Source organism: Danaus plexippus, chromosome 4 (genome assembly GCF_018135715.1).
Source record: "Danaus plexippus chromosome 4, MEX_DaPlex, whole genome shotgun sequence".
NCBI lineage: Eukaryota > Metazoa > Arthropoda > Insecta > Lepidoptera > Nymphalidae > Danaus > Danaus plexippus.
The window spans coordinates 8,211,283-8,231,423 of record NC_083538.1 but is presented as its reverse complement, the minus strand read 5'-3'; the positions used below and the strand labels follow the sequence as shown (position 1 = coordinate 8,231,423).

Genomic DNA, 20,141 nt, shown 5'->3' with positions numbered 1-20,141 from the left:
ACCGACGTAATTAAATGGCTAACAATGAAACCTGTAGCTTTAATTTCATTTTTACCCTTGGGATCGTAGTTTATAGGTTATATGAGGATTTTTAATTATGATGACATAAAAAAAATATTAGTTTCTATATTATATTAATCAAGAACCCTATAACTTTCCCGAAATTTTCATCTGTTAATTATTTTTATAATGACACTATGTTTTTTTTATTGTTATCTGTATTTATTACAATATTTTAGAGAGCTCTTTATAAAATTCAATGAAATATGGCTTTAATTATAATTTTATTAATTTAAAATATCTGAGAAGAATATATAATTCCGGTGATAACAACTTTCATGACCCTGTAATATGCATAGTTTCTTTAGCTTTAATGTTTGAAAGCTTCCTTAATAGTATGTGTGAACACTAACAAAGTTGTGGACAGTTTGTAAGGTTTGGACTTACAGTTACAGCATAACGATAAATGTAGACATACTTTTATGATGTTATAAAACAACAATAAATATATATTAAGCTTTTTATTTTGTATATAACACAGATAATAAATAGAGTGACAGAATATGCCAACTTATTATTTTTCCAATACATATGTCAATGTCAAATGTTAGATTTGCAGTTGTTACAATAACGTCTCCTTAACAAATATATGTTATTATTACTTAAAAAATATATAAATATATATATATATATATATATATTTATTAAAGAACCTAAGAATAAGCTTTTAGGCAAATTATTTATTTGATATTTAATTCTTAGCAATAACTTAAAGCTTTAGAAACTCCAAAACATTCTTTTGTAAATGCAACGTACTATAATACGCTTTTCATATAGTTTGCATAACATTCTTGTCAAAACATGCTTTCATACGAGAATTCCGCAGGTGTGCAAGCCGCCTTACCTTCATTGTCTTCAGTAGGCGTTAAGCCACAATAATCCAGACCAAGCAGAGATAACGGCGAAGTATTCTCGCTTAGTTTAAAATAATTAAGTTTAGCTTATATTCAGCCTAACTTCATTTAACATGGAATAAATTTTGGACATATTTTTTTTCATCATATTCACGTCTTATTCAATCTAAGGCAACGATGAACAATCAAATATTTATATTGTGAAGAATAATAAAAAATATATATCTTTACAATCATTTATTTATACGTAAATAATAGTTTATTAAGATATTTTTAAATTTCTTATACATTTGTGTACAGTGTACATGATTCTTATAAACATGCAAGTGTTTAGACTGAGGATAGTACAGATATTGAGTAATATTATAGCATCTAACAGGAACTGATGTCTGGGAGAGCTCCCTGGCAGTGGTTCTTCCATCCGTACCAGGCGTTGAAGCCGTGTCTCTTGAAGATCTTTTTAGCGCACGTCGCGGCTTTAGTTATATCGTCTTGGCTCACCTCTGATTGTAAATAAATCTTTAATAGGTGTGATTAAAGAAATAGTAGTGTTTAGGTAGCATATGCAAACTCCAGATTTTTTATTACAGATGAAAGAATAATTGTCACAGAACAGTTTTGGTTTTATTCAGTCAAATGTAAGTTATTCAGCTTTCATTAAGTAAAGTGATAAAAATGGTATGCTAACATTAAAATTAATGGTGTTTTTAAATGAGTTAGATAGCTTTCAAAGGAAGAGTTTGTCTATACTGAAATAAAACTAATATTTTTCGCATTTACTACGCGATAATTATTTTTAAATACATGCTCCCGTGATCTCGGCGAGACGAGATGGTTGCTGCAAAGCAAGCAAAACATCTGGAGCATGTAGTTAATAATAATGATAAACGAGTAGTAAATCCGAGAAATATTTGTTTTATCCCAATGAATGCTCGCGAAAATCTTCGCTCTCATTGTCCATACTAAGTGGACGTATCAAAGTTGTCTTACCAGCACAAGTGACGTTGCAGTCCTTCCCCTTACTACTGGTGTTGCTGCACCAGTACTTGTCGTTGATCTGGAACAGGCCGTAGTCCCTGGAGCCGTTCTTATTGACCTTTCCTATCTTGCTCGTGTTCCGCCCACTCTCGTTCTCCACGAGACAAACCCCTGGTTAACGTCAAAAATATAGACTATTCGCATAAATTGCTTTTTCCATTATATTTTTCATGAACTTTGAATTCAATCAATCAAAAAATTATATCACTCGATTATTTAATAACTTTTTCCGTGCGAATATTTCAAACGGAAGGTCGTAATAATATCACATATGGATATTTACTTGATTTAAAATATATTTAAAAAATGTTATCTGTGACAACATCGAACAACGGACAAATAAATAAGTGGAGTATCATATGAAAGTCTACTAAAACTTTCTTTGAAGCATCAAGTTAACAAATGTAATGTGTCTTACAATCTCTCATCTTGTTCTCAGGGAATCCATGGCTTCTGAGCTGTGCCACAAGCTCGCATCTCGTAAACGTTTTTCCTTCACATTGCAGTGCCGTTAAGGCAAAAAACAGAAAAATTGCTACGAATTTCATTATAACAAATATATATTTTTATCTTTAGGTGTACTACTATTCCGAGTGTTGGAAACGATCTGAAGATGTGAGCAGTAAGTCATGTTTTATATGAACGCGGTAGGTAGGAACATTCGTAGGGGATTCCTACTTATCTAATTAATGCACACACTGTATGCGAAATATTGTGTATTGGTCGTGGTGATATGTTTATTTGTGAACAACATAACGGTGAAAACCTCTACCGACATAATAGAAATTGTAATAAAGATAATGACTAACATAAAATAGTATTTAGTGCGTAGTTTTTAAAAGAATTATTGCAATAAACTATATATTTAAGGAGACGTAAAATAAAAATAAAACTCCGTATATAATATTTGTTTTTAGAAATAAAATATATTACGTATTAATTAAATCAAAAATACTTTATCCTAAGAAAACTGAGAAAATATTCTAATCTTCGTTACTCTAAAAATGTTTATTAGGTGCGATTTTTTCTTTACTTTTTTACTTCAAGAAAAAGTAATTTAAAATATTTAACAGAAAGTATGAGATTTTACTCATTACTATTATTTTAACCATACATTTAAATAAATTTCGCAATGGCAATATTGAAATACGAAAAAAAATAATGTTAACTAACAAGAGACAACGCTATCGCTGACAGTAGGTACACAGTTCTTGTAATTTTTATTGATAAAACGCTGCAATTTTGATTTTATATAAAGCAAACGATAAATAATGACATGAATTTCAAACAATGACATTTTGCAACTTGCAAACTCGAAGTTTCAAATACTTATCACATGACTAAATTAACATATCTCATGATTCCTGTTACCTAGGCGGTAACCTTTATTTATTATTGTTATTATTATTATTAACATTTTTTATTATATGATATAAACTGTCTATATCTGTACATGTAACATTTAACCCCGCTATCGCTTGTTGAATGTCAATGTGTAACGCTCATATGTGGCGCTAACTGGTAAATTCCCGGTCCCCAAACGTAACGGACAAGTATTTTTATATTGACCTATGACTAACCCAGCTCCGGTCAATAAAGTAACATTTTCCGTTAAGTTAACCTCCTATTTTTTTGTAAAATATATATTTAATGTACACATAATGAAATAAACAATAAACTTTTATAAGTCATTAAAATATAATACACTTTATCATTTCTTTAAAAGAATCTTTGTATTGGTATAGAGAATTTATATAAATCGTGCGTTTTAAATATATTTTAAAGAGTATGTGAAGGCATTTCAATGTATGTCTTCAAATACCAATAACAACGAAATACATTGTAATGAATTTGACATTTTATAAAATCAAACACATTATCGGAACTCCGTGTAAGGAACGTTATTTTTACATACAAATTATCATCGATCGAAAGATCAAAGGATATTTTTTTTGTTTTCATTTAACACCGTAATTAATTGTCTAATTTCACGAATATAATTAAAATTTATCAAAAACAGATAGAAATATTTTATGGGAAAGACATGACATTAAGAAAGATAAAGAAGAAACATAAATTATAAAAATTAATCGATTCTTACGTACGCGTAACATATTAAAAAATAAATGAACATCAACATCGTTGTATGGATATAATATGTTGTATGGATAAAATATCATATAACGAGTGGCGTTGCCGACTCCGCGGAACGAACACCAAACTATGAGAACCAGCAGATTCCTGACACCACACAAGCAATGGAATGAGAATGCTATCCTAACATCGGGGCAATCATGTAGTCTTAGGTATAGGTTATAAGTTTTAATATGTAATTCTTATTATAATGTACATATAAGTAAGTTCGTTGTTTTCCTGGAACCTTTGGTTGCTACCCTATATACCTAATTCGATGACTTATTCCCCTCCTTCATAGTTGATAGTATCAGTAACTTTAAAACATTTTCATGTAACCAACAATGTATTGTAATGCATGTACATAATTTTGTCGAAATTAATTTGGATATTTTTTTCAACTGCATATTGTTCTACGGGTCTATAGTTTAAAAGATAACATATTAAAATTTTAACTACCTACATTAAACTGACCTCATGATTCTGTTTAGCTTATTTTAGGTGTATTGATAACGGACAAAACTCAACATATTTGTTTTACGCAAAGGGAAAATATTTTGCCATAAAATAATTTTCCTTGTATTTATATCTAAATATTTTATGGTAAAATATTTTTTCCCATTCATCTTGAGTATAAACAAATATTTATTTGAAATCAATTATTCTTACAAAATAAAAGATACGAATATTATTTATGGATGTTTTTTTTTGTTGTGTTGAATTGTTGATAGAGCAACAGATAATTAATTGCTATAAATATTGTTTAATTATTTAGCAATCATAAACTGTGTTGTGTTTATCTTTCGCAACAATTTTATCAAACGTTATAATCGTTATTCTATATCGCGTTATTTAGAAAGAAGAATTTATTACTGTCCCCCTTTTTCTATTTCATAATATATATTTATATATACTTTAACAAAACTAGATAACAAAATGATATACTTGTATTTTTTTGAACAGATTTAAACAAACGAAAAAAGAAAATGGCTTAAAGAGGAAAACTCTTCTACATTGCGAATTATGTTACTGATGTGAATATAACAACGTCTATGACTTAAACTGCATAACAACAATAAATTCATCTGGGAAATATTCAATATATATTCCTATATAAAATAATATTGGTATTTTCATGCTATACTGGTAAAGAACTTTAACAGACAAAAAACTTTACTTGACAATAGCTTGGTATAGTCACAAAAATTTGTGAAAAACCAAAATTATATTCGATTTTTTTTAACTATTACAAATATTTCTTAACGATATAAAACATAGTATTACTTTCAAATACAACATCATATACACATACGCGTGGTTCTATAAATTATGCTTTTAATTTGTAAATTGAATGATTTTTTTGGAAGTAGTAGCATAAGTAGGTACTAGAATAACCAATGAGCTAGTTTATGACTTAAGATCCAATAATAATTATTATAGTAACAGTGTCTAAGAAAATCCAATTGATTATGCGATCAATGTAAATTGCGTTTTTTATTTCAGCCTTATTACGATTTCGGGTTTCAAAAAGTTTCATTAATAAGTAGAGCCTTAAAAAATGTAAAACACATTGACCGATTAATTATCTTCTTTATTTCGTTAGACTTTTTTTTTATTTATGCTATGGCTTCATTCGCACTAGAATCGGAATATTATACTAATGCCAAAGTTATAAGAACTAACAATATCACATTTTTAAATAAATTATAGCAAAATTTAAGACATTATCGTGACAAAGATCACAGTGACAGCCTTCTTCGTTAGACTTTTATAATTCCTATCTCGATCAATTGACAATCTTTTACTTGTAATACTTCATTTATTTGACTTTGACAGCTGACAGTCCAAACTCCAAGTTAGATAAATCACCACTTAACGTTTATTAAATACCTTATCGCGTTGAAATAAAGCATACATCTCGTTTTAATCATTTGAGCAAATTCTGATTTACTTTTAATAACCAGACGGCAGAATCCTTGATAGAGGGTTTGTGAAAGGTCACTAGTTACTGTCCAAGTTCCAGTGGAGTCTTAATTATAGCAATTTTACAGAAAAAAACTCTTAGCCGGCTTAGCATTTTTTGGATAGATCTTGCAAACATTCAATGAAAATGGTTGTGTACAGCGGTGATGAAACATTGGATAGAGCTCTTGAAAGGTGGCTGAATATTGACATGGTCAGTATTATTAATTCGTAATAAGTAAACTTGATTCGTAAAATACCAGTTGCCATGATACTTAGTAATAGGTTTTACAAAGTTATTTATTTATTATTAATAAATTAAAAAATATATGTTTTATGATCTTATTTAAGTGTTTTCTGTATGTTTAAACTAAAATTTGAATTACACATTATTTGAAGTGATATAATACCAATATACCTTTCTACTTATATTCTTTTATACAATGTAAAATGCATGTTTTGAGTACAAACAGTGCGACTTGGACATTTTATATGTTTATTCAATATATATTGTGACATGAAAACACTACAGTATGAATAAGTTTCAATTAACACTTCTTGCATGTTATGAAGATATTTATTGATAAAGATTTGATTTTCAAGAAAATAATTTTAGATAAAAGTCTTATGTCAGATATACAAATTATCACTAATAAATTTTTCACTCCAGTACATCTCAAATAATATTTAATTAGGTTTTGTCTAAAAATATATATTAAATGTAATTTTAAACAATTTACTTTAAATTTGGTTATAATTAATTAATACGAGTGGTTTGTTGAATTATTAATGAAAAAAATTACCCCAAAATAAGTGGAACATATTATATACACTGTGATAGTTACAAAGTTCAGTCGGATAACACTTTTCTTATACAGTGCAAAGCAACTCGCAGTGAAGTATTGGAAGATATAGAGGCCGGACGATGGGATAAACTGAAGAAGACAATGCTGAGTCGACAGAAGTTTGGGACGGCAGGGCTTAGAGGAAGAATGGGAGCCGGGTACATGTGTATGAATGATGTGGTTGTACTGCAGACGGCCCAGGTACATTCAGATTAGACATCGGCAATACTTATTTGTAAAACAATATTCAGAATTACTCAAAGACTTAAGATAAATAATCTTGTAATTTGAGTTAAATTTTTTGATATATTGAATTTTTTATTTAAATAAACTAATTGAATGAGCTGTCAATTTAAGATATAAATTTTACGAAGTTGATATTTAAATCAGAAAAATGTTAGGTAAAGAAACTATAATTTATATAAAACCATATTAATTATATTATCTTTATTTAATTTAAGTTCTTTAAATGGTAGCCTTAGAGGAAAAATTTTTTTTTTTGCCGTTTCGTTATCACTGACTAAACAAATTAAATACTAAGTAGTTTTTACGTCTTTTTATGAAGAATCGTCAATATTAATTAGTTGAATTGACTCACTGATTTATAGTCTTATGAAAAATTTACTTTATCAATACAATTTTCGTACTAATAATAGCAGTGTCACATAGTTTTTTTATTTCAGGGTATATGTTCTTACATACAGAAGATATGTAATTTCGAGCAAATTCAAAGCGGTGTTGTCATCGGTTACGATGGAAGATACAACAGCCGGCGGTAGGCTGTTTAATTATTTAATTTAAAATATTATTATTTTAATTTAAAATTAAGGAGTTTGTATATGTATAAAGATAATAAGTATATATTATAACGAATATCTTGAATTTTTATAAAAAAAAAAATGAATGACATCGTTTACCTTGTTAATTGTGAATTAAAACATTTCTTGACAAGACATTGCTTTGACATAATTTAAAAACATAAATTTGAGTTCAAACGCGGCTATCTACAAGCACAAGTTCAATTCTATATAACTAATAGTTTCTGTTTAGTAACAACTTTCTTTCAGATATATGTTATTTGAATCGGCAGTTGAATTGTTCAAAAACAATCAGACATAGATTTGAAGTAAATAACCTTGCAAGATATAGGCGGGTTTTTAATTATCACCGTCACCTTAAATTAGCTTGACAACAATGCTTAGGTAGTGTAGATTACGACTGTTAGCATTCCGATTTAATAAAATGATTTTTTTACCTCTTGATAGACTAAAACCTTTTAATAGGAACCGTACAATATAACCTAATTGTTTTTTTTTTTTTGAGTTGACGTCTGCGTGATGTAACATCGCGATATTTTTAATTATGTATTACGTTCGAAACTTTTCACGCACTACGATAACTTATCTACCAAATAAATTTATTGTAAACAAAATATATAATATGATTTATTTTATAATACTTAATGTTATAATTTTTAATTAATATTTAGGTGTATAGGAATTTTATTTGGGATATAATTTTCTTAAGGTTCGCTGAGCTCACGGCTAAGGTATTCGTGACTTCTTCAATACCAGTCCATCTGTTCTCCGAAGTCTGTCCGACTCCTCTCGTGTCATACGCGACAATATCTTACGGCGCTGCTGTCGGGATCATGGTGACAGCCTCCCACAATCCCAAAGACGATAACGGTTACAAAGTTTACTGGAGCAATGGATCGCAGATAATAGCTCCACACGATGAGAACATTCTAGATGAAATATATAGCTGCTTGGAGTGAGTTGGGAAACAATGAGATCTAAGACTTTCGCGAGTATTCATTTAAATTAAACTAATATTTTCCGGATTACAACACCTTATTTTATTGTTTCAAACTAAATGCTTCCGACGTTTCGGTTAATTTGCAGCAACCGTGATCACGGGCAGAGGAGATGAGTATGTCGGGAGCATGTAGTTTTCAAAAATAATAAAACAACGCGTAATAATACTAAGATATTAGTTTCATTTGAGATGAGAAATGTTTCAGAAACCGTTCACGAATAAATTTTGACTAAACTATGATTTACGTATTTACGTATTTATATACGTAATTATCCATCCGTAGCATACCACTGGAGCATTGGAACACGGACGACGTGACCGGCCATGAGCTGGTGAAGGACTGTACGGAAGACGTCACACACAAATACATGGAGTACATCCAGTCGTGCTTACACGAGGAGGTCTTGGAACAGAACCGGCTGGCGAAGATAAGCACCGTGTACAGCGCCATGCACGGCGTCGGGTACGAGTACGTCGTCAAGGCATTCCGAGCTGCTAATTTGCAGGTATTTGGGCCTGGTTAATGCGAAAATATTACGGCGCTGTCCTTGAAAAATATATTTTTTTCTTCGAAATGCGTGTCGAAATAAAAAATCTTCTTATTTTATTTATACGCGAATTAAGTCGGAGTTTATATTAATTTTAAAAATCAGGTCAAAGTCTTAGAAACCTTTATAATATTGGATTCCTTAAATAGTTAACTAACTGTTGTTTGATTTTATCATTGCCTAATCGTCTCCCATTAATATAATTTAACAGAAAGGAAATTGATTAATGAATTGTTTAATTATGTATCAAATAAATCAACAACAAAAACGATCTAAGGAGGGAGAAAATGCTTGTCAAATAAAATATAATATTTGCTCCCCCTAGACCCCTATCAGCGTTATAGAGCAACAGTCCCCAAACCCTGAGTTCCCCACGGTGAAGTTCCCCAATCCCGAAGAGAAGGAGTGTCTGGATCTCAGCAAGAAATTGGCTGAAGAGAGAGGGATCGACCTGGTCCTGGTCAACGATCCCGACGCCGATAGACTGGCCGTAGCTGAATACGATAAGGAGTAACTCATTTAACGTCTTCCCGAAACCCTAACACCTCGCTTGTTAATGAACATGTCGGCGCACCCTCAGCATGTCGATCCTAAACTGAGAAGTTCTCGTTACTGAACAGTTTGACTCGTGAATTCAGTTTACAATAATTTCGAGAGTAATGAATTTTCTACACAAAAAAGTCCCTACCAAAATCAATAATTTCTCATATATACTCGTCGTGTATAGAAATTTTCTTATCATTAATAGCGGAGATATGGTGACGTCGGAAGTTTTTTTTTGCTGAAACAAAATCCTTATTCAAAAATCCTCAGAGCAAAATCCTGGAAAGTGTTCACCGGGAACGAGATGGGATCGTTGCTGGGGTGGTGGATCTTAAATCAACACTGTTCCCACAACACCGTCGACGAGGAGGTCTACTTGCTGGCGAGCTTCGTCAGCTCCAAGATGTTGCGAGCCATCGCCAAAGGAAAGGGACAGTTGGTTGAAACGCTCACTGGCTTCAAGTGGATGGGTGAGAGATTTAGCATTGAAGCGAATCCAAATAAGTCTTAACGAGGTCCAAGACTATCGCGAGTATCTATTTAAATGACCAACGTCTTAGAATACGAGATTAAATAGCGTCTGCCCGTGATCACGGCTGCGGCACGGTGACCGGAGACCGGAAACCGTCGGGGGGGTGTTAAAAATAATGAAATGACGCGCAGTAATCCGCAAATATTAGGTTCATGCGAACTAGTGTTGTGTGTTTGTGGGCGATCATTATTTAGGTGCAGTCGTTTAAACTTACCCGGAATAAATCTTCCACAGGCAACGCCACTCTTCTTCTCCAGCAACAAGGAAAAGTACCATTGTTTGCTTTCGAAGAAGCGATCGGATACATGTGCAATCCTCGAGTCCCCGACAAGGACGGAGTCTCCGCCGCTGTCCAAGTGTGTACTCTGACTGGACTATGCACACGCTGGTAGAATGTTTTGTAACACTCAACTTTTCAGGTGGCGTCCCTGGCGTCGAAGCTTTACGCCAACGGATCTTCGCTGGTCGACCAGCTACAGGCGCTGTACAGAGACTATGGCTACCACATATCGCTGAATTCATACTTCACCGTCAAGGATCAGAACATTGTTCAGAAGATATTCAGACGGATCAGGAACTTCCACGGGCCCGGGGAGGTGAGTGGATTTTAAAACGTCGTATCTCATTTATGTAGACAAGGAAATTAAGGGGCCGTCGAATAAACCCCCGCGGAACACACATTTAAATATTTTTATATGACTATTGAAATACTTAAAAAATGTATATATATTATTTTAGTAATTAGCTTAGCTCACTAGTAATTAATGTAGCTGAAATAGGATTCCAATTCAGTATATTAAACATATCTCTGCTAGTTATAAATGTAGCTGTGTGTGTTCGTGATGTGGGGATGTCTGTTCCTCTTTTCCGCAAAAACCACTTCATTTTTTTTTTGAGGAGAGTTCACAATAATCTAGCTTACATTTAAGAAAAAGACAGACTATAGTTTATCTCGGATTCCACGTACTTCATCTACTGTCACGGCATAGTAATTTGTGTTTGTTGATGAAGTCCCGTCAGCTCATAAACTATAGATGTCACAGTCACGTCCCACATTTTGATACTCTTTATACATTTTCCTCTGAGATAAATTTTGAAGTAAAAGCAGACAGAGTCGCAAACAAAGTATGTATGTGTTAAATTATATTTTTGTACAGTACCCGAGGGTAGTCGGTCCATGCGAGGTGACTTTTATGAATGACTTTGCCGCCGGCGTCAAAATACCGGAGGACAATAACAAAGACGCCCATCTCAGTGAGTGAACCATTACTATGACTACTTTTTTGCTTCCACCAAGCGATTATTAAAATGCACGTTTATTTCTATTACACATTTCTCAAATAACATTTTAAAAAATTGTCTCCTAACACACAGCTTCAGTACCATGAACCGTAGCTCAAGACACATTGTTATAATCTCCTTTCCATCTCAGGCGCGCATCTTTTTCGTTTTAGTCTTAAAAATATATATAAAGAAAATTAATAGGTCCTAGGTAATGAAATCTTATGTTTTTTTTTTTGGAATCCATGGCTGAATTATTCAAAGATGATATATTTTTTTAACTTTTTCCTCTTTAAATTTAATCTGTGCAAACAAATATAACTTAAATTAGAAATAGTATTTTTACAGTATAATATGTTTTGGATGTTGTCGTCACAGAGGTGCTGGGCACGGGTCTGGACCAGGACTACACGAGCGGCGAGATGATCACGTTTTCGTGCAGCTCGGGGCTGGCCGTGACCGTTCGCACCAGCGGCACCGAGCCCAAGCTTAAATACTACACGGAGTTCGTGTGCCGCGCGCCCACCGTCCGGTAGAGTATTACTAAGTAAACTGCTTCATTTTCGAATTTAAACGGAAATGGGTGGAAATTGTTTAGAAATACGAATCTTTATTACTTGCCAGTCATTCTCTCTCGCTCTCTCTTTTCATCCCCTCCCCTCTCCCAGGAGTGTTAAACGTTTAACGCAACCTTGTAAGTCGCATAAGGAGTTTCACTCCAATATAGCAAACATACGACATGTAGCTAGTCCGAACCCGCTGCCTACAGAGTACTGAGCTTCAGTCACTTTGCCAACTGAACCATCGTGCCTAATGTTTTTTGGCATATTTTTATCTATAAGATTTTATTAAAGTGTACTCTCGACATTGTTTTATATATAATATAAATAGTTATAGGCATATCGAGTCTCTCGTAGAGATTGTTTTCTCTCCTGAATTATCTGTAGTGTTCCTTCTCTTAGTATATACTTATGCTTTGATGCTGGCCCTTTTTGGAGAAGGATCGCCAGAGACAGAATTCAATGGAAATTGTTGGAGCAGACCTTTGCCAAAAGGCACACTGTATTTAGAGATATCCTCTAAACAGGGAAACATATCTTCCACGACTACTTTAGTTCAGGATAAAGGGCTTAATGATTGATTGATTGAGAGATTCCGTACTGGTTGTATTGTCTTAAACGTGATAAGTAGGACGGAAGAAAGAAGGCTGGGTGTGGTTTTAATATTATTATTATTTTTTTAATTTAAACCATTAAAAGGGTTGATAGCAAAATATTACTTGGTCATAAACTGAATTTTTTCCAGGGAGCAAGAGGAAAAGAAAATTATAATGGAGGAGATGGTGAAGGAGTTTATTGAGGACCTACTGCAACCCGAGGCCAACGGGCTGGTCGCCTGAACACATTCCTAGCATAGCTAACATTGTCCTACGCCGCCAACATTACCATATTTATTCAACCAAAGTTGTTATACTCTGTGATAATCGTTCCCGTTGAACGCGAGTTGTTTTTAATTTATTTTGTGATATTTTAATCATAATTCCTGGACGTATCTTTCGTCGGTAACTTCCAGTTCCGCACATACTTATCGTTTTATATATATACAGTCATCTCAATGTGTCAAATCAGATTTCAAGACTGTAAGGTTAGTCTGACGAACCTACAAGTCTGAGACTCGTGTCGTATATTTTTTTTATAACAATGTCGTTACCATATTTATTCTGTACTATAGACGCCATATAAAACACCATTTAGCAATAAACGCATCAAGCGACTCGTATTTTATTGTTCACTGTACAAGCCGCCGCGGCGCGCTCAGTCCGTCTCGCTGCTCCTCTCCGCGGCGTCGGCCTCCAGACGGAGCCTCTCTTTTTCTTTTATATTTTTCTCTATCAACGTGTCCAGTTCCGGACTCAGCAGCACCGACAACCCGGCCGTTATCGGCACCTTGAAGACATGGCTACATTACTACGATCTGTTGATAAAAACATGAAGCGAGATGCCGACCTGTCGTCTACTTTCAATACCTCGGCAAAGATCGGTCTGGCGGCGTCCCATCGCTCGATGTGGTTGTCAATTATCTTGACGCAGGGATTTGCTTTCGGTATAATGCGACACAGCGTCCTGTAAAGAGTAAATTCTAAAAATAACTCTTCTCTCTCTCTCTTTTAGTTAGTGGCGTTTCATTATAGATGTCGCCAATGTCACGTGTCAATATTATTCTGAGCTACATGAAGAGGGATTTGTGAATGAACAAGGTCGCGTTTTTTTTTCTTCTAATTAGCAATTACATTTTTTATATTGGCAACACTGTCTAAACATCTTGTAGTATAGAGTATTTCATTAGAAAATCGATAGCGATTAATCTTATAACACTCATTTCAAACATTTATGAACGTCATTTATATATATCAATGGAGATTACTTAATTTGAGGCAAAGGAATAATTTAAAAGATTTTTTGAGTGTTGTCACTCCATTAACAGGATCGTTTCATGGTATTACCTACATATTTGAAATGAAATATTAGAACATGGCAACACTCACTCAAACAGCGGTAGGCATGTTGTATTAAGGAATTGTATCTCGAGGTCTGGTATGAAACACTTCTCTCTGTCCATGATGCTGACGGGGAGACCTCCAAGACTCTTCTCCAACTCGCCTTGCTTGAAGAACTCTGTCAGTACGGCGGCCTGTAGGAATTTGTTTGGAAATTATGCAGAACTACCTAACATTATGGAAGCAACCGCTTAAAGCCTTCGCGAGTATTCATTGACATGAAACTAATATTTTCGCATTTACTACGCGTTTTAATTACTTTAAACTTCATATTGATATTCACGTCTCGCCCGCCCGTGGTCGCGGTCGCTGCGGAGTAACCGCACGTCTGGCGCAGGTAGTTGAAATGATTAAAAACGCGTAGTGAATTCGGAAAATAATAGTTTCATTTGCTTAGAAAGCCTATAAAAATATGGCAGAATTCATTAAAATGTCAGGCCAGAGAGATATAAGGCATATGAATATTTACTATCACAACTCACGGAGTATTATTATAGGAATTTTATAAAATGCTATCTGAATAAGTTTTAAGTGTGAGCTTTCAGAGGTCACATTCACAACCGGGAGTTTTAAAACGATTGCATAAAAAAAATAAATTTAAACCAGTGTGCTTTAGACCACACGGCAGAAGTAAAACTTTTTTCGCTCCATCTATGTGTAATATGTTTATATATGTATAATACAGACATGTGTGTATATATATACACATATTAATTTTGTACAAATATTTGAAATCATTATGGGTAATCATTGATAAATCCATCCATGCGTCCATCCATGAACCGTAACACTCTCCCCCCTCTCACTTTCATTGGCCTCGCCCGATCACATGTCCGTAACGCTTTCGTAATCTCACCCCCAAGCGTGCGTAAAGATTTACTGCAAAAGCAAGATATGAAGCATGGCCATCATTAACTAAGATAAAGGCAGGTACTCACCGCCGTCTTTTTGACGCTGCCCCAATCCTTGAGCTGATCGCTCAAGTCGGCCGCGTTCATCATCATGGCTTGGAGCGCGCTTGTGTGGGATCGATTGCCTTTTTGGAAGTCGTATGATATAGCCTTAAAGTCGTTAAGATTTCTGGTGGACAGATTGTTCTGTGTTAATCTCTTATAAGGTAGCAATCTGTATCATTAATGGACTATTGCCACACAGTGACGTCTGAGGGTAGTTTATAATTAATATTAATAAAATTTCTGTCACACGTTTTGAAATACGACAGTGTTGTCGTGACGACCTTTTCACTCTATGAAAATTAACTACCAATGTATTCTACTGTAATAGACAACATAATCGCTACATATTTCTTTGACTCTCTAAGGTGATCTCATTAATTCGTTAATATTAAGATCATTTACTTGAAATAGTTAGCTAGATCCGTAGCCAGGATGTAATCTCTGAGCAAAATAATGGCCCTGTCGTACTCCCTCCTGGGCAGAGACTCCAATATATCACAGCCGTCCGTGTTGAGGACGCACATCGCTTGGGCCAGGTGATGTCTCTCCATCACACTACCCTCGCTAGAGTATAAAGCTGCTAAGGTTGTTTCTGGACGTGACGAGTAACATGTTATACAGTATCAATATATACCACAGACGAATGAAGCAAAAGAAAATAAAAGAACACAAACATGGGCTAAAAATGACTACGGATATTGATGGCTGTCTTAAGATGCAATTAATCCCTTTGTCTGATATGAAAAATGAGTTAAGTTGCATACGACTATGATTAGAACTTCTCATGAAGGTGAAGGAATGATGAATACTAACGGCCCTGTATCTGGAAGCTGTTAGTGGTCCCGCGGTGATCCATATCGTGGACTAGACCTGCTACCATATACATGAGTCCTTGGAGCTCACTAGAACAGTTGTATAAAATGTATCACATCCCTACAGTAGGTACGTGGGTCAAGGATTGTAAACGTACGTGTAATAGCCCTGAGACACGAGCTTGTAGTTTATGATAGCGGCGTACGCCCACTGAGAGACGTTGAACGCGTGCAACCAACTGTGGTACGGAACGTCCCGGTAACCTTTCTTCACGTGGAGAATAAACCTCGCCAGTTTTTGGGACTTTATATTGAATCTGGAAGTTTGTGTCTAATGATAAAAATTAGCATAATGTTGAAAACAGGATAACGATGTAAATAGTAACGCCGATTGATTCTACTTGGACAATCCTGTGTTGAATATTCACAGCAACTAAAACGCTGTTAGGCCACAAACAGATCTACTCTACAAACACATACCTGCGCTATGTTCTAACTGCGATCTTAATAAATTTATTCAAATATCAGAATACATGTCTATGGACAATCAATAATAATACTTTTTGTCAAAGCCGAGATCCGAGAACATTTTGAACACGTAGCACGGCAGTTCCCTGAGAGGTAAAGCTCGCAGGTTGAAATGCAAGCTGGTTATATGACCCTGGTTGTGGTACCCCGTGCACTCCAACATACGACTCACCTCGGCGTCGCTTACCTACGCAATCATACGTTATAATATATTTTCCATGAGGTCCAGAGAGAATGAATTAAAAGGGATTTTTTCCTAAGAGATTAAAGAATCCATAGAGGATATATTCAATAAAAAAAAATTGCATTTATGTACTTTTTGCGTCATCACACAATTCCTTATCTTTCAGTTAAAGACAAGCTTAATGTTTAACAATAGAAGATTTCACAGAATAACCTACCTATTAAAACCTGATCTAAAATATAAATCAGGAAATACATAACAGTTTCTATCTACCTCACACAGCGCTCAAAGTATTGGTTACCTTCATATGGTACATGACCAGCTCGTTGGTGAGAGCGTTCCTGATGTGAGCCTCCTGTATCTTCTGATACACCACAGAATGAGTGATGCAAACCCCACAGTATATACTAAAAGCCAACGCCATTTCCTCGTCCATGGCGTCGAAGTAGGGATCGCCGATTTTATTTATCAAGAGACCCACGCCTATGATGCCTGAACGCTCGCAAATTGGGAAGCAGAGGATCGACCTGGGATTATATTCAGTATATAGACTTCCAAAAAGAATTACCAGGAATCTAAATAGACCAAAAGCCCCTACTTGCATTCTATATCGGGATAACAATCTACAGAAGGGTCGAAGGCGGCGTGCTCTTTGGCGTTCTTGCAGTTTATTAGTTTACCAGTTTTAATAACTTGTCCCGTTATACCTATGTTTATGGGAAACCTTCGCTCTGAGGTTTCACTGACGTCCTGAAGAAGTGCATTTCTATGGTAAGTTTATTACACAACAAAATTATATATAATAAAAATATTCAATATATATATTGCCGTCTTTAAATAACGTCTTTTTGTTTAATAATAATAATGCACAAGAGTACATTAAGACAATCTACCTAATGATTGTATATTAAGACAATACAGCGTTCGTCAATTTTAATAATGACGTACCCCTAGCCCCGTATGTCCGGGACCGCTTCGTTCAACAAGTTCCATACGGTCCACGTCTACCAACATTACAGAGCAATACTCCGCTTTCGTGAGTTGTTTGGCTTGCTCCATCGCCATTTGAAGCAAAGTCTCCAAGGATGCCACCTTTCAGATAATTGATATTACATATGTATGATAATGTATAATTAAAACACAGCGTATTTTATTCACAATCAAAACCCCATTGGATGCCACATCACTAAAAAGGAGCAAGATTTGCTCAATCACAAAAATCTTGGTCAAAAGATCTTCAAAGAATTTGAACTTCAAAGGAATCTCATCTGCAAAATTGTCCAACTACTTTAAGGTAGAAATTTTAATCCTAAAGTCGTTTCAGCACATTTGCAACCCAAAGTAATTCGTTTGCCATACATAGGTCGTGTAAACCAATTTTGTGTAAAATACTTTAATATTTTGTCTAGCTTAATAAAATAAAAGCACATATCTCATCGTTGATCCTACACTAATGAATGGCAAATAGTGATCTGATAGTGTCACGCATGAAATGAGTCACAGTTGAATGGTTAAATTTTTCTAAGACCCTCCGATCAACCAAATGGGATGTAGAAGGCTCTATGGATAACTTTATAACAATTATATTCCCTTAAATAACGCGATTCTAATTTTCGGTTGTCTTATCGTATATCGTTCGTAATATCACCGTGCTAATCAGTATACTTAATGTTGATACGTAAGGTATTATCTGATTAGCGCAATACTTGATACTAAAGGTGGGCTTATTAAAAGCATAATACAGCCTTTCCCAAAGTGGGCGCTGCAGGCTTTAAGAAGCTGTAATTGACTTAAAAAAAAATGGGTGCCTTGTAAAGCTAGGGGGTGATTTATAATTTTATTTACAGCGATTTTTCACTAAGTGAAAAAATGAGGGCGCTAAAAAATAATTTATTCTCAAAATGGACAGAAGACCAAATAAATTTTTGAAGCCCTAGCAGTATACAACAGACCTAATACGTAACAATACTCCAATACGGCGTCTTGACATAAAAATTACCAAAATAGGACTATTAAGTATAGATCTATACGCATTTGCATACGAACATACAAATAATATCATAAAACAGAATATAAGCCGATGTGTGGTGATTTTAAAAATATTATTTTCGGACTTACTTGAGTGAACAGTCTTCTGGCAACACGGAGTAACTGCTGACATTTCTGTTTCAAAGTACACTCGTATTCCAGAGCGACGCTTTTCTTAAGTACGGGCCATACAAAACTATAGGAACGTTAAAATGTGCTTTGATGTTTGGGACAAATAATTTGAGGGTAGATGATGATACGCTAGGAATAATAGTTATATAGATCTAATTAAACTAGAAAGTAATTATGTAACAACTAATTTGTTTATTAGTTTAAATATAAAAATACATACACAAAGCACTCGTGTATAATTAAAGCGACTTGTTCTTCAACAATCTTCGGGGCGACGGCACAGATTATAATTGAGAACGGATTATCTCCTATCGGAAACATCACGACGCGTTTCTTAGCCTCCTTTGTTACGAACTGGGATTATAAACTTCAATTAATACAAATTAAAGTCTTGTATAAAGTAATTATTATAACTAACAGTGCTCTTATCAATTTATCGTAAGATTGGGTGTAGTCAAAGAAATACAAACCGGTGATAAAATCGTCTGGACATCGGATCCAAAATTAGACAAAAAATCACTTTGGTCTATAGACAATTTTAATACGTCGCAGAGCTTTTGCGTCATCTATAATTATTAGATAGAATTAACTAGAATTAAAACTTTAAAATGAGATGTACGTTAAGAAAAAAAATCTCAAATATCTGTCAACATCTTTACTGATTTGACTATTTAAATGTTGCATATTAGACCAATGTCTACAATTAATCATATTACTAAAAATATAAATAACTCCATAATAAATGTATTTTAAATAAAACAATTACACAAATCTTAATTTTTCGCGATAACTGTATTAAACCAACGGTTTCAATCGAGGCTTCCACACCCCCATGCACTATAATCTCAAACACGGTCTCGGCGTCACATTCTTCTTTTAACTGAACAATAAACATAAGAATAATGTTCATTCATTGTTATTATTATCTAAATAAGGTACTATACTGATCATGATCAACTGAAGTTGGTTATCGTTGGAAACTTACGTAAGAGTTAATTTTTATTTGTAATTGAGAACAACTATCGTCAGTTAAGTTCATTACCAAATCTAATATCTTTCCAGGATCACTGTTTTGGATATGTTTTCGTTTGTTTGTCTTTTTTAACGTCGCCATTTAAATTGTTAACAAAAATTATTAAATAAGTGATTAAATATTTTAAAATTATTAAGAAATGAATAACAATTTTAAAATACAACGTTTCCTTTTCAAAAATTAGATTAGATTACATAAAAGTCAAGTTTTTTCACAGATGCTATTTTTGGATGCATTCGAATATTTTGTTTACATTATTATTAAAATTATAATTGAATATATATGTATTACTTAAAT

General features: G+C 34.0%; 3 protein-coding genes across 3 annotated transcripts; 1 reads left to right on the top strand and 2 right to left on the bottom strand.

The window, feature by feature from the left end:
- Positions 1–1,138: 1,138 nt before the first annotated feature.
- LOC116768721 (lysozyme-like) lies at positions 1,139–2,571 on the bottom strand. The gene is made up of 3 exons (XM_032659518.2): positions 2,371–2,571; positions 1,905–2,063; positions 1,139–1,417 (listed from the first exon to the last, which is right to left on the bottom strand). Exons 1-3 carry the CDS (start codon positions 2,498–2,500, stop codon positions 1,287–1,289), a joined length of 420 nt encoding a protein of 139 aa, XP_032515409.2. The 5' UTR covers positions 2,501–2,571; the 3' UTR covers positions 1,139–1,286.
- A 3,371-nt stretch (positions 2,572–5,942) lies between these two features.
- Positions 5,943–13,393, top strand: LOC116768851 (phosphopentomutase). Its single transcript, XM_032659701.2, has 12 exons — positions 5,943–6,261; positions 6,926–7,093; positions 7,576–7,667; positions 8,420–8,665; positions 8,994–9,216; positions 9,584–9,768; positions 10,072–10,271; positions 10,568–10,689; positions 10,753–10,929; positions 11,491–11,587; positions 11,993–12,146; positions 12,920–13,393. The coding sequence occupies exons 1-12, from the start codon at positions 6,190–6,192 to the stop codon at positions 13,011–13,013; spliced, it is 1,830 nt and encodes a 609-aa protein (XP_032515592.2). The 5' UTR covers positions 5,943–6,189; the 3' UTR covers positions 13,014–13,393.
- LOC116768849 (cGMP-dependent 3',5'-cyclic phosphodiesterase-like) lies at positions 13,379–20,029 on the bottom strand. Its single transcript, XM_032659697.2, has 16 exons — positions 19,797–20,029; positions 19,578–19,691; positions 19,282–19,377; positions 19,032–19,165; positions 18,770–18,875; positions 17,600–17,743; positions 17,250–17,401; positions 16,953–17,178; positions 16,500–16,654; positions 16,098–16,256; positions 15,941–16,029; positions 15,530–15,719; positions 15,110–15,251; positions 14,160–14,305; positions 13,641–13,737; positions 13,379–13,560 (listed from the first exon to the last, which is right to left on the bottom strand). The coding sequence occupies exons 1-16, from the start codon at positions 19,923–19,925 to the stop codon at positions 13,429–13,431; spliced, it is 2,211 nt and encodes a 736-aa protein (XP_032515588.1). The 5' UTR covers positions 19,926–20,029; the 3' UTR covers positions 13,379–13,428.
- Between the last annotated feature and the right edge of the window lie 112 nt (positions 20,030–20,141).

Bases quoted from the DNA above. Each gene is read 5' to 3' on its own strand.
- LOC116768721 (XM_032659518.2), bottom strand. From the start codon at position 2,500: ATGAAATTCGTAGCAATTTTTCTGTTTTTTGCCTTAACGGCACTGCAA. The intron at 2,064-2,370 runs GTAAGACACATT...GACGTTAACCAG, and splicing joins TGAGAACAAGATGAGAGATT to GGGTTTGTCTCGTGGAGAAC. The intron at 1,418-1,904 runs GTAAGACAACTT...ATTTACAATCAG, and splicing joins CTGCAACGTCACTTGTGCTG to AGGTGAGCCAAGACGATATA.
- LOC116768851 (XM_032659701.2), top strand. From the start codon at position 6,190: ATGAAAATGGTTGTGTACAGCGGTGATGAAACATTGGATAGAGCTCTT. The intron at 9,217-9,583 runs GTATTTGGGCCT...TGCTCCCCCTAG, and splicing joins TCCGAGCTGCTAATTTGCAG to ACCCCTATCAGCGTTATAGA. The intron at 9,769-10,071 runs GTAACTCATTTA...AAAAATCCTCAG, and splicing joins GTAGCTGAATACGATAAGGA to AGCAAAATCCTGGAAAGTGT.
- LOC116768849 (XM_032659697.2), bottom strand. From the start codon at position 19,925: ATGGCGACGTTAAAAAAGACAAACAAACGAAAACATATCCAAAACAGT. The intron at 16,030-16,097 runs GTACGTTTACAA...CAACTGTTCTAG, and splicing joins GTGTCTCAGGGCTATTACAC to TGAGCTCCAAGGACTCATGT. The intron at 14,306-15,109 runs GTGAGTACCTGC...AAATTCCTACAG, and splicing joins GCAGCGTCAAAAAGACGGCG to GCCGCCGTACTGACAGAGTT.